The sequence below is a fragment of the Prionailurus bengalensis genome, chromosome C1 (assembly GCF_016509475.1).
Source record: "Prionailurus bengalensis isolate Pbe53 chromosome C1, Fcat_Pben_1.1_paternal_pri, whole genome shotgun sequence".
Taxonomy (NCBI): Eukaryota; Metazoa; Chordata; class Mammalia; order Carnivora; family Felidae; genus Prionailurus; species Prionailurus bengalensis.
The window spans coordinates 107,993,572-108,005,526 of NC_057345.1; the positions used below are offsets into that span (position 1 = coordinate 107,993,572).

Genomic DNA, 11,955 nt, shown 5'->3' on the forward strand with positions numbered 1-11,955 from the left:
GTCCCTGTGGCAGAAGAGCTGCAGGCTTGGGGGAGAAGCAGGTGAGTGGAAAGCCCACTGAGGGAGGATGGATATCATCAGTGAGGCTCAGCCAGTTTCAGGAGACTCTCAGGTGCGACACCTGTCCCAGTGGAAGGGATCCAGAAAGGCTTTTCACTGAAGTGATGGCTTTGTTGAGAATGGTGTCCATTGTATCCAGGTAAAAATGATGACTAAAGGCCCTGCAGGGAGAAGAAGATGGTGTGTGAGAAAATTACCAGAAGACTGATACCAGAAGACTGATCCGTAACTGCACACGGATCAAGGAATGGATGGAACAACAAGGAAGGGGTCTGGAGGGCAAGAGATGGCTGTGTGTTGGACCAGGGACTTATCCTGCTAAGCTGAAGTGTTGTAGGCAGGCAGGTGACAGGGTCAGCTCGGACTTGTTAAGAAATTTCTCTGACTGCAATGCAGAAGATGGGTTTGAATCAAACAAGAATGGGGAAGACAGCCATGTCGGGAAGGAGTGGTAATGATCCAGCGGAGATGAGGAGGCCCTGAACTAGGGCCATGGTAGTCAGCACAGGAGGGGTGAAGTGGATTCCAGAAATACTTAGTCTGTGAAGCTGGCATGACTGAGTGTGTGTGATGGGAAAACCGCACAAAACCGGAGGCGGGGCGGAGCGGGGCGGGCGGGGGGGGGGGCGGAAGTCAAGATAACTCCATTTCCTGGGAGCCTGAAAGTTTATAGAGAGGGTGGACGCTGGATGTTCACACGATGTGTGGGAAGAGGACCACCTTGCTGACACTTGGAGGACAAAATGTGTTCTCATCCCAGTGTCAACAATGAAGTTACTTACATAAAGAACTTGGCTATAAATGTTAAGTCAAATCCAAGGGGCCCTTGGGAAATACAATCATCTCTCTTTCCCCTCTCCTCTTCTTTCCTGTCCCTTACCCTCCACCTCTCTACCTTCCTTGCTTTCTTTCTTTATCTAATACCCATTACATACCTCTGTCTTTTCCTTCAAAATCAAATTTTGCAAATGAGGAACTTTGGGACCAGGTCTCTCAGCTTTGCCATTTCCAACCTTTAAGAGTTGTGTTAAATAATCCTTTGCACGGTATAAAAAAGTCTGTCAGAGAAGTACTATTATCGCCATTTTCTTCAGAGGAAACTGAGAACTGTAGAAGTGTTAAGAAAATTGCTCAGCGTTACACACCTGATTCAGACAAAGACTCTGGATTGAAACCTAATCATTGTGTGTATACCATGCCAATTTGCTAACAATGTGTGCCAACAGATTTCTTTACTTATATGTTGTATTTCTTATTTGTTTTTGAATACTTGCATGTATTATTAATAGTTATAAAACCTATTTGAACAGAGTGGGTGGAGTACCATTATTTAAAAGTAGGGTCATCTCTCTTTCACTCACCATCTCTGCAAATCAAGAAATAATCATCCCTCTCTCTGAAGACAGTAAACCTCATCAAGTCTTCTCATCTTAAGAAAGTCTGATCTTCCTCCAGTTTATCAAACATAAATAATAACCCAAGTAATTTATTGGTGAAAATAACTTTGGAATCTATTAGTAATTCATGAGTCAAAGAGAAGCAGGTCTAAAATTGGGTCGGGAGAACTGCTGTGAATCACAGGATCCTTAGGTCATTCCCTTACTCCAGCAGGTACCACCTGTAGCTTCTAGGATTTCAACATGACAAGGAATGTTCTGGAATTGCCTCAGCCATCCCAAGAGCATCCCTGTTCCTTCTGGCATCCCTGCAAGATGTCAGCCTCCAATGGCCGTCCAGGTGACTCTAATGCTAAACCTCAGGGTGCTAGGCGAGACCAACTAACCATCCTCTGGTCTGCTCCTCTGGGCTGCAGAGAGAGAGAGAGAGAGAGAGAGAGAGAGAGAGACAGAGAGAGTTAGTTCAGGAACAGGGTGCAACCCATGGAGGTTCCTACCTCCTCAAACCCCCATGTTGATCCCCCGACATTCTCCCTGTACCTTTCCCACCAATGGAGTTGGACATACTGCAGATGGTGCACAGCATTCTTCTGGGTAAAGAGCCCTAAGTGAGAAGGCTCCCTTCAGGCAGAGGAGACCCTTCTCAGAGGTAAGAAACAGGGAAGGTATATCCCACTAATGCCTTCTGATTAACAGTGATGTCAGTTGGAAGAGAGGGGGGGCAGGAAAGATCTTAGCCTGAGGGACCTTATCCACACAATGCCAGTCTCTCTTAGGTATTGTGATTAGTGCCTTACCTTACCTTATTATGTTTCTACCTTTTAGGGTTTATGTCTCTTTTCTTTTGAAACAAATTCTATCGTGGTAAGAGCACCTAACATGAGGTCACCCACCTAACAGATTCTTAAGTCCACAGTACAATATTGTGATCTACAGGTATGCTGTGGTAAGCAGACTTCTAGAACTGACTCATCTTGCATAACTGAAATTTTATACCCGTTGATAAGCACCTCGCTGTTTTCCTCACCCAGTCCCTGACAACCATGATTCTATTCTTTACCTCCATGAGTTTGACTGTTTTAGATACCCCACTCAGGGGATTCATGCAGTATTTATCCTTCTGGACCTGGCCTATTTCTCTTGACATAACATCTTCCAGGCTTATCCATGTTGTCTCAGATGGCAGTGTTTCCTTGTTTCCTTCCTTTATAGCTGAATAATATTCCATTGTACCTATATACCATATTTCTTTATCCATTCATCTGCTGATAGACATTTAGGTGTGGTGAGTAATGCTGAAATGAATGCGAGAGTGCTGATATTTCTTCCAGATCCTGATTTAAATTCTTTTGGGTAAATACCAGGCAAGGAACTGCTGGATCATAGGGTAGTTCTATTTTTCAAGTTTTTGAGGAACCTCCGTACTGTTTTTCATAGTTGCTTCACCATTTTGCATTTCCACGAATAGTGTACAAATGTTCCCTTTTCTCTACAACCTCACAGCCTCACCAACATTTTTTACTGTCCTTTTTTTTTTTTCTTATGGCAGTCATCCTAACAGGCATGAAGTGATATCGCATGTGGCTTTGATTTGCATTTCCCTAATGATAAGTGATGTTGAGCATCTTTACGTGTAGCAGTTGGTCGTCTATGTCTTTGATGAAATGGCTATTCAAATAGTTTCTCCATTTAAAAATTAAGGTTATTGGGGCACCTGGGTGGCTCAGTCAGTTCATTGTTAGACATCGGCTGAGGTCATGATCTCGTGGTTCATGAGCTCCAGCACCACGTCGGGCTCTGTGCTGACAGCTCAGACCCTGGAGCCTGCTTCAGGTTCTAGGTCTCACACTCTCTCTCTGCCCCTCCCCCGCTCTCTCTCTCTCTCAAAAATAAATAAACGTTTAAAAATAAATAAAAAATTAAGGTTACCTTTTTTTTTTGCTATGGAATTGAAGGTGTTCCTTATATATTTTGGAAATTAAACCCTTATCAGATATATGGACATCTCCGTTTCTTGAAGACCTGTCACATAATGTGCCTCATATTAGGTATTTCACTGAGTTTTTGCAGCAAACTTTTGAGGCAGATGTAGTTCCTTTTTTATTGAAGTATAACTAACAAACGGTGTTATATTAGTTTCAGGCATACAACGTGGTGACTCAACAATTCTATACATTACTCAGCGCCCATCACAGTAGGTGTACTCTTAAACCCCCTCACTTATTTCATGCCTGCTCCCACCTACCTCTCCTCTGACTACTACCAGTTTGTTCTCTGTACTTGAGAGTCTGCTTGTCTCTGTTTTCTTTGTTTGTTTTGTTTCTTAAATTCCACATATGCATAAAAATCACATGTATTTGTCTTTCTCAGACTTTCACTTAGCATTATACCCTCCAGGTCCATCCATGTTGTTATGAATGACAAGGTTTCGTTGTTTTTCTTCTGTTTTGCTTTTTGTTTTTGTTTTTCATTTTTTGTTTTGTTCTTTTTTTGTTTGTTTTTATCGCCTGAATGATTTTCCATTGTATTTATTTATCGCATCTCTTTTGCCCAGTCATCTAACAGTGGACACTTGGGCTGCTTCCAGATCTTGGCTATTGTAAGTAATGCTGTAACAAACATAATCAATGGACACTTGGGCTGCTTCCAGATCTTGGCTATTGTAAATAATGCTGCAATAAACATAGAGGTGCATATATCTTCTCAAATTAGTGTTTTTGTTTTCTTTGGGTAAATGACCAGTGATGGATTTACTGGATCTTATGCTCATTCCATTGTTAATTTTTTGAGGAGCCACGATACTGTTTTCCACAGTGGCTATACCAACTTACATTCCCGCCAAAAATACACGAGGGTTCCTTTTTCTCCACATCCTTGCCAACAGTTGTTATTTCTTGTGTTTTTGATTTGAGCTCTTCTGACAGGTGTGAGCTGATATGTCATTATGGTTTTGATCTGCATTTCCGTAGTGAGTTGAACATCTTTTCATATGTTTGTTGGCCATCTGCATGTCTTCTTTGGAAAATGTAGGATAAATTCCTCGGCTCATTTTTATTTCAGATTATCTGTTTTGTTTTGTTTTGATGTTGTCTAGTGTAAATTCTTCATATATTTTGGGTATTGACCCCTTATCAGATGTATCTTTTGAAAATATGTTCTCCCATTTAGTAGGTGGCCTTTTTGTTTGGTGATGATTTCCTTCCCTGTGCAAAAGGTTTTTATTTTGGTGTCGACTCAATAGTTTAATTTTTCTCTTGTGTCCCTTGCCTGAGGAGACATTTCTAGAAAGATGTCTCTATGACTGAGGTCAAAGAAATTAGGAGGCCGGTGTAGTTCTTACCTCTACTCTACAGAGATGTTAAATGATCTTTAGGGAGGTTAGGAAATATTTCAGGTCACATGGTAGTGGTGCCTACAGACGTCTGCATAGCCAAGGCACTCATGTTTTCCCCACGAGGCCTAGTGAGTAATATTAGCCGAGGTGTTACTGTGGTTCAACAAATGAATACTAAGAGGTTATCCATGGGTTTTGTGTTGGCCATGCTTTATTTATCTAGGTAACAACACCCATGAATTGAATGGTGGGGTAAATAGCTTATGGAGCTTCCTTTCTTGAATGTACTATGTCTAGAAGTCCCTCTAAATGCCAGTTCAGAACAGAGAGCCTAATAGAGAGTAGGCAAGTTAACTTTTGCAGGAGGAAGCAACACATGCTGTTTGGGGAGCATGAAGGAAAAAGCTGCGAAATGGGGGCAGCTCAGGCACTGAGTCAGTTTTGAAGAAGTGAGAGAATATGAGTTTGGGTGTCTAGTGGACCACAAGTCCCCCTCCCCCCCCCCCCCCCCCACTGATGAGGACCACAGAGAGCACATCACATCAGTGTGTAAATCTGCAAGTGTGGAGACTTTGGGAGGGGCCGAGCCAGTGGTCTAGAAAACAGGGGTTGTGCTGTCCTGTTCAAGGCCATTAATGGAGCCATGTAACAACATGCCCAGCCTAGGGCTATCAGCACCTAGGAACCAAGACAAGACTGTGGTCTCTTCAAGCCAATTAATTGTCTAGAAGGGCCTGGAGACCAGTAGGACATGGTCAAAAGGGTTAGTTGTAAAGGAAAACTGTGAGTGAGGGTTAAGGTCCTGGACAAGGAAGGGTCAGCTCACCCTACTGTCTACTCTACTATCAAAGGGAACAAAGCTGGATGCTGGGCAGGTGAAACTGAATGGGGCAGTAAGTTTTACAGTTAAGGTGCTCGGGGAGCCAGGGAGTAGGGCAGGCACCACCTCTAACTATGGAGGTGCATCACGGCTGTCAAAGAATATCTCATGTTCCCTAGTTGCCACATGACACTGGCATGGGGAGGGTGAGACAAGGTCCAAAGTGAATCACTGAGCCTTCCCCAATGAGGGTGAGGAAGATCCTGGACAAGGAAGTTTGGTGATATCCACATTAGTGTGGCAAGCCATTTCTGAGGTTGCATGCAGATGGTAATTTGGTTGGGAAATAAGTGCGTCATCCCAGTCCTGGACTGTCACCTGCCTGGGCCCGCCTGGCCCTTATAAAAGGACTCTCCACCACACTGGTGTTATCTTCTGGAGACACCGAGGCATACATCTCCTCTGAAGCCTCTGGTGAGTACAAGCCTTAGAGATCTTTTTTGGCATTTGAATAGTGTGAGGATTTAATCTGGGAGAACAAGTGACTGTTTATTTTAGCCAATTAAAGTCCGTGCATGGGGAAGAGACAATAATGAGGTCTGGGGGGTATTTGGAAGGTGACCGTGAAGGTCATGACAGAAATGGAGTCAGAGGTACAATCCTAAACTGACTGACAACAAGAGAGACGAGGTGTTGTCCTGTGGCCTATACTGTGCACGTTCCAAGTGCATCCCTCTCAGGGCTCTCGGTCCCTTTGAGTGCTGGGTGGGAGTCTGGGCAGTCCTCCTCGAAGCCCAGGCCTCAGAACCCCAGTCAGGTCAGTGAGACCAGCAACCAGGGCTCAGAAAGCTATCGGTAGAGGTCTGTTTGGGGATTGGCTAGAAGTTTCGTATCTGGGTTCTTTGTCTCCACATGATGTTTGTATTCACACAGCACACAGGCAATCGTGTCTGTACAAAGTGATAGACAGAAACATTAACCAGAAAAGACCGGAGAGCTAGGGTAAGAGGTGCTCAAAGGGAAGGGTGAAGGAGCCACACAGAATCATACAGACAGTGTTAGGGAACAGAGGGTCCTTGCAGGCTGCAGGGTCCGTGGCTCATTGTTCTGCCAACAGGACTGCCTGTGTTAGGAATGCTGTTGTCTGTTTGCATCTCAGGCTCCTTGCTGTCCAGGAACGATGTCCTATCAACAGCAGCAGTGCAAGCAGCCCTGCCAGCCACCTCCTGTGTGCCCTGAGCCTTGCCCACCCCCAAAGTGTCCAGAGCCATGTCCCCCTCCTCCATGCCCACCTGTGAAGTGCCCACCTCCACCCTGCCAGCAGAAGTGCCCTCCTGTGCAGCCGTGCCCCCCCTGCCAGCAGAAGTGCCCACCCAAGAGCAAGTAACAGCAGCAGGATGCATCATGACCATGAAACAACAAGACACAGGGTCTCCTGTGGATGTCTCAGGACTCCATCCCCTTCCCTTCAGCCACGAGCACAGAATGCATGTTCTCTGACTTGCCACCTGGGTTGACAGCGGACAGAGAAAAGGCTGGGTTCCCGAAGCTGATACCACATTGTGGGAAGATGAGCAGTGGGGTCGTGGCCTAATTGCACTTTGCCATCTGTCTGTCTGTGATCTGGGTGGTGATCTCTCCCCTGTGAGCCTTTTGGTATCTCTATTTGTTTGCTTCTCCAATAAAGCACACGTGTCATGGTCGAGACCACATTACTTTTGTTTGTGCTTTGTGTTTGTAATCTCTTCTGTCCCCTACACCACATGAATGTTCCTTTCCATTCCTATTGAAATATTTATTAGAGTCAAGCTTTCCCATCACTGAGTTCAGTTTTGCCCAAAATGTGTCTTGCGGAATGGGTACATCAAATGATTCTCTTTTACTGATTTTAAACTCACTTCTAGCTCTTTCTGATTTGTATGACCCTGAAAACAATTACTTAAACTGTCTCAGCTTCAGTTTCCTCATCTGTAAAAAGCAGGACAGATTGTTTTCTGCTCAGTGCCCTCACAGAAATTAATTTGTTCACAAGTGTTTCCTGAGTATCTGCCATGTGCCAGGCAAGCAGTCTTCCATGTGCTACAGAGATGATCATAGTGGCCCCCAAATCCTTGAGGGCATTACACACACACGTGCGTGTGCACACGTGCACACACACACACACGACCAAGAACAGTCATTTGTGGGTAAATTTTAGAGAAAATTGTTTAGAAAGCCTCTTCCTAAGTGACTTTTGGGAAAGACCTGAGTGAGTAGAAGAGTGAGCCATGAATGTATCAAGGGTACATCCTTCCAATGAGAAGGCATGGCAAGTTCCAAGGTACAGCACAGTGACAACAGGGACACGGGGAGAACAGTGATCTAGGGGACACCTGTCTCCTTATGAGGTGAGAGAGGTAAGGTCTCAAGGATGTAGTAATGATTTTGTGATTTGCACCATTGTTGGCACCATTTTGAATTTCTGCAAATAGTGTATGAATGCTCCCTTTTCAGACAACGACATACCAAAACGCAAAGTGAGTGAACTAAAACTACATAATGTTGATTGAAAGAGGGGAAACAACAACGATGGCATGCAGTATAATTCATGTACACGAAGTTTCAAAAACTGGAAAACTTACCTGGGATTTCTAGAGACGTTTCTACACTGATGGGTAAAAAGTACAAATACAAACAAGAAAGTGATTGTTTTAAGAGTCAGGATAGTGGCTACCTCTGGTTTTAAATGATGAGATATAATTTAATAAGGAAGCATGGGTCTTTTGAAGGATTGGTAATGTTATTGTCTTGATGTCGGGGTTGGTTACACGAGTGCTCATTTATAATTAGTCACCTTATACAGCTAGTTTTCATGAACGTTCTGAATGTGTTGGTTATGTTCCCCCAAAAGAAGGGTTTTTATTTCTTGTTTCTTTGAAGACATGATAGGAAAAAAAACTCTATCACAGCAAATTCAGGTCAGGGATGTTTCCATGAGTGTAAACTTAACCCTTCACCATTTTTAGGGTTTGGAGCACAGCAAGAACAAAAGTCCCTATGCACTTTGTTACCTAAAATCTGATGAAATTAAATGGAGTAGATTTCCCCATATGATGGAAAAACCAATAGACCTACTTTTCATGTAGTCACCCCCTCAGAATAAGTTTTCTTTTTGCAAAAGGGTTTGAGTGGTTCCTCAGATTTTAGCCGTTTTTTGGAAATGTCTTTGAAAGACTGAATGTACTTTCCTTAGATGTGCTATAGAAGAAAAATTGTATATGATAGTTGAGAATTACATAGATGTAAATTTTAGGACTTTGACCACCAGCATTATATGGTGGTCAACCTTTGAGCAAATCACAAAATCATTACTACATCCTTGAGACCTTACCTCTCTCACCTCATAAGGAGACAGGTGTCCCCTAGATCACTGTTCTCCCCGTGTCCCTGTTGTCACTGTGCTGTACCTTGGAACTTGCCATGCCTTCTCATTGGAAGGATGTACCCTTGATACATTCATGGCTCACTCTTCTACTCACTCAGGTCTTTCCCAAAAGTCACTTAGGAAGAGGCTTTCTAAACAATTTTCTCTAAAATTTACCCACAAATGACTGTTCTTGGTCGTGTGTGTGTGTGTGCACGTGTGCACACGCACGTGTGTGTGTAATGCCCTCAAGGATTTGGGGGCCACTATGATCATCTCTGTAGCACATGGAAGACTGCTTGCCTGGCACATGGCAGATACTCAGGAAACACTTGTGAACAAATTAATTTCTGTGAGGGCACTGAGCAGAAAACAATCTGTCCTGCTTTTTACAGATGAGGAAACTGAAGCTGAGACAGTTTAAGTAATTGTTTTCAGGGTCATACAAATCAGAAAGAGCTAGAAGTGAGTTTAAAATCAGTAAAAGAGAATCATTTGATGTACCCATTCCGCAAGACACATTTTGGGCAAAACTGAACTCAGTGATGGGAAAGCTTGACTCTAATAAATATTTCAATAGGAATGGAAAGGAACATTCATGTGGTGTAGGGGACAGAAGAGATTACAAACACAAAGCACAAACAAAAGTAATGTGGTCTCGACCATGACACGTGTGCTTTATTGGAGAAGCAAACAAATAGAGATACCAAAAGGCTCACAGGGGAGAGATCACCACCCAGATCACAGACAGACAGATGGCAAAGTGCAATTAGGCCACGACCCCACTGCTCATCTTCCCACAATGTGGTATCAGCTTCGGGAACCCAGCCTTTTCTCTGTCCGCTGTCAACCCAGGTGGCAAGTCAGAGAACATGCATTCTGTGCTCGTGGCTGAAGGGAAGGGGATGGAGTCCTGAGACATCCACAGGAGACCCTGTGTCTTGTTGTTTCATGGTCATGATGCATCCTGCTGCTGTTACTTGCTCTTGGGTGGGCACTTCTGCTGGCAGGGGGGGCACGGCTGCACAGGAGGGCACTTCTGCTGGCAGGGTGGAGGTGGGCACTTCACAGGTGGGCATGGAGGAGGGGGACATGGCTCTGGACACTTTGGGGGTGGGCAAGGCTCAGGGCACACAGGAGGTGGCTGGCAGGGCTGCTTGCACTGCTGCTGTTGATAGGACATCGTTCCTGGACAGCAAGGAGCCTGAGATGCAAACAGACAACAGCATTCCTAACACAGGCAGTCCTGTTGGCAGAACAATGAGCCACGGACCCTGCAGCCTGCAAGGACCCTCTGTTCCCTAACACTGTCTGTATGATTCTGTGTGGCTCCTTCACCCTTCCCTTTGAGCACCTCTTACCCTAGCTCTCCGGTCTTTTCTGGTTAATGTTTCTGTCTATCACTTTGTACAGACACGATTGCCTGTGTGCTGTGTGAATACAAACATCATGTGGAGACAAAGAACCCAGATACGAAACTTCTAGCCAATCCCCAAACAGACCTCTACCGATAGCTTTCTGAGCCCTGGTTGCTGGTCTCACTGACCTGACTGGGGTTCTGAGGCCTGGGCTTCGAGGAGGACTGCCCAGACTCCCACCCAGCACTCAAAGGGACCGAGAGCCCTGAGAGGGATGCACTTGGAACGTGCACAGTATAGGCCACAGGACAACACCTCGTCTCTCTTGTTGTCAGTCAGTTTAGGATTGTACCTCTGACTCCATTTCTGTCATGACCTTCACGGTCACCTTCCAAATACCCCCCAGACCTCATTATTGTCTCTTCCCCATGCACGGACTTTAATTGGCTAAAATAAACAGTCACTTGTTCTCCCAGATTAAATCCTCACACTATTCAAATGCCAAAAAAGATCTCTAAGGCTTGTACTCACCAGAGGCTTCAGAGGAGATGTATGCCTCGGTGTCTCCAGAAGATAACACCAGTGTGGTGGAGAGTCCTTTTATAAGGGCCAGGCGGGCCCAGGCAGGTGACAGTCCAGGACTGGGATGACGCACTTATTTCCCAACCAAATTACCATCTGCATGCAACCTCAGAAATGGCTTGCCACACTAATGTGGATATCACCAAACTTCCTTGTCCAGGATCTTCCTCACCCTCATTGGGGAAGGCTCAGTGATTCACTTTGGACCTTGTCTCACCCTCCCCATGCCAGTGTCATGTGGCAACTAGGGAACATGAGATATTCTTTGACAGCCGTGATGCACCTCCATAGTTAGAGGTGGTGCCTGCCCTACTCCCTGGCTCCCCGAGCACCTTAACTGTAAAACTTACTGCCCCATTCAGTTTCACCTGCCCAGCATCCAGCTTTGTTCCCTTTGATAGTAGAGTAGACAGTAGGGTGAGCTGACCCTTCCTTGTCCAGGACCTTAACCCTCACTCACAGTTTTCCTTTACAACTAACCCTTTTGACCATGTCCTACTGGTCTCCAGGCCCTTCTAGACAATTAATTGGCTTGAAGAGACCACAGTCTTGTCTTGGTTCCTAGGTGCTGATAGCCCTAGGCTGGGCATGTTGTTACATGGCTCCATTAATGGCCTTGAACAGGACAGCACAACCCCTGTTTTCTAGACCACTGGCTCGGCCCCTCCCAAAGTCTCCACACTTGCAGATTTACACACTGATGTGATGTGCTCTCTGTGGTCCTCATCAGTGGGGGGGGGGGGGGGGGAGGGGGACTTGTGGTCCACTAGACACCCAAACTCATATTCTCTCACTTCTTCAAAACTGACTCAGTGCCTGAGCTGCCCCCATTTCGCAGCTTTTTCCTTCATGCTCCCCAAACAGCATGTGTTGCTTCCTCCTGCAAAAGTTAACTTGCCTACTCTCTATTAGGCTCTCTGTTCTGAACTGGCATTTAGAGGGACTTCTAGACATAGTACATTCAAGAAAGGAAGCTCCATAAGCTATTTACCCCACCATTC

General features: G+C 45.1%; 2 protein-coding genes across 2 annotated transcripts; one reads left to right on the top strand and one right to left on the bottom strand.

Moving 5' to 3' along the window:
* The first annotated feature begins 5,982 nt into the window (after positions 1-5,982).
* Positions 5,983-7,320, top strand: LOC122479662 (small proline-rich protein 2G-like). Its single transcript, XM_043573429.1, has 2 exons — positions 5,983-6,085; positions 6,771-7,320. Exon 2 carries the CDS (start codon positions 6,792-6,794, stop codon positions 6,996-6,998), a length of 207 nt encoding a protein of 68 aa, XP_043429364.1. The 5' UTR covers positions 5,983-6,085; positions 6,771-6,791; the 3' UTR covers positions 6,999-7,320.
* A 2,348-nt stretch (positions 7,321-9,668) lies between these two features.
* LOC122479663 (small proline-rich protein 2G-like) lies at positions 9,669-11,006 on the bottom strand. Its single transcript, XM_043573430.1, has 2 exons — positions 10,904-11,006; positions 9,669-10,218 (listed from the first exon to the last, which is right to left on the bottom strand). Exon 2 carries the CDS (start codon positions 10,195-10,197, stop codon positions 9,991-9,993), a length of 207 nt encoding a protein of 68 aa, XP_043429365.1. The 5' UTR covers positions 10,198-10,218; positions 10,904-11,006; the 3' UTR covers positions 9,669-9,990.
* Positions 11,007-11,955: the final 949 nt, after the last annotated feature.

What these genes read in the sequence shown, in the direction of transcription:
- LOC122479663 (XM_043573430.1), bottom strand. Translation starts at nt 10,197, where the DNA reads ATGTCCTATCAACAGCAGCAGTGCAAGCAGCCCTGCCAGCCACCTCCT.
- LOC122479662 (XM_043573429.1), top strand. Translation starts at nt 6,792, where the DNA reads ATGTCCTATCAACAGCAGCAGTGCAAGCAGCCCTGCCAGCCACCTCCT.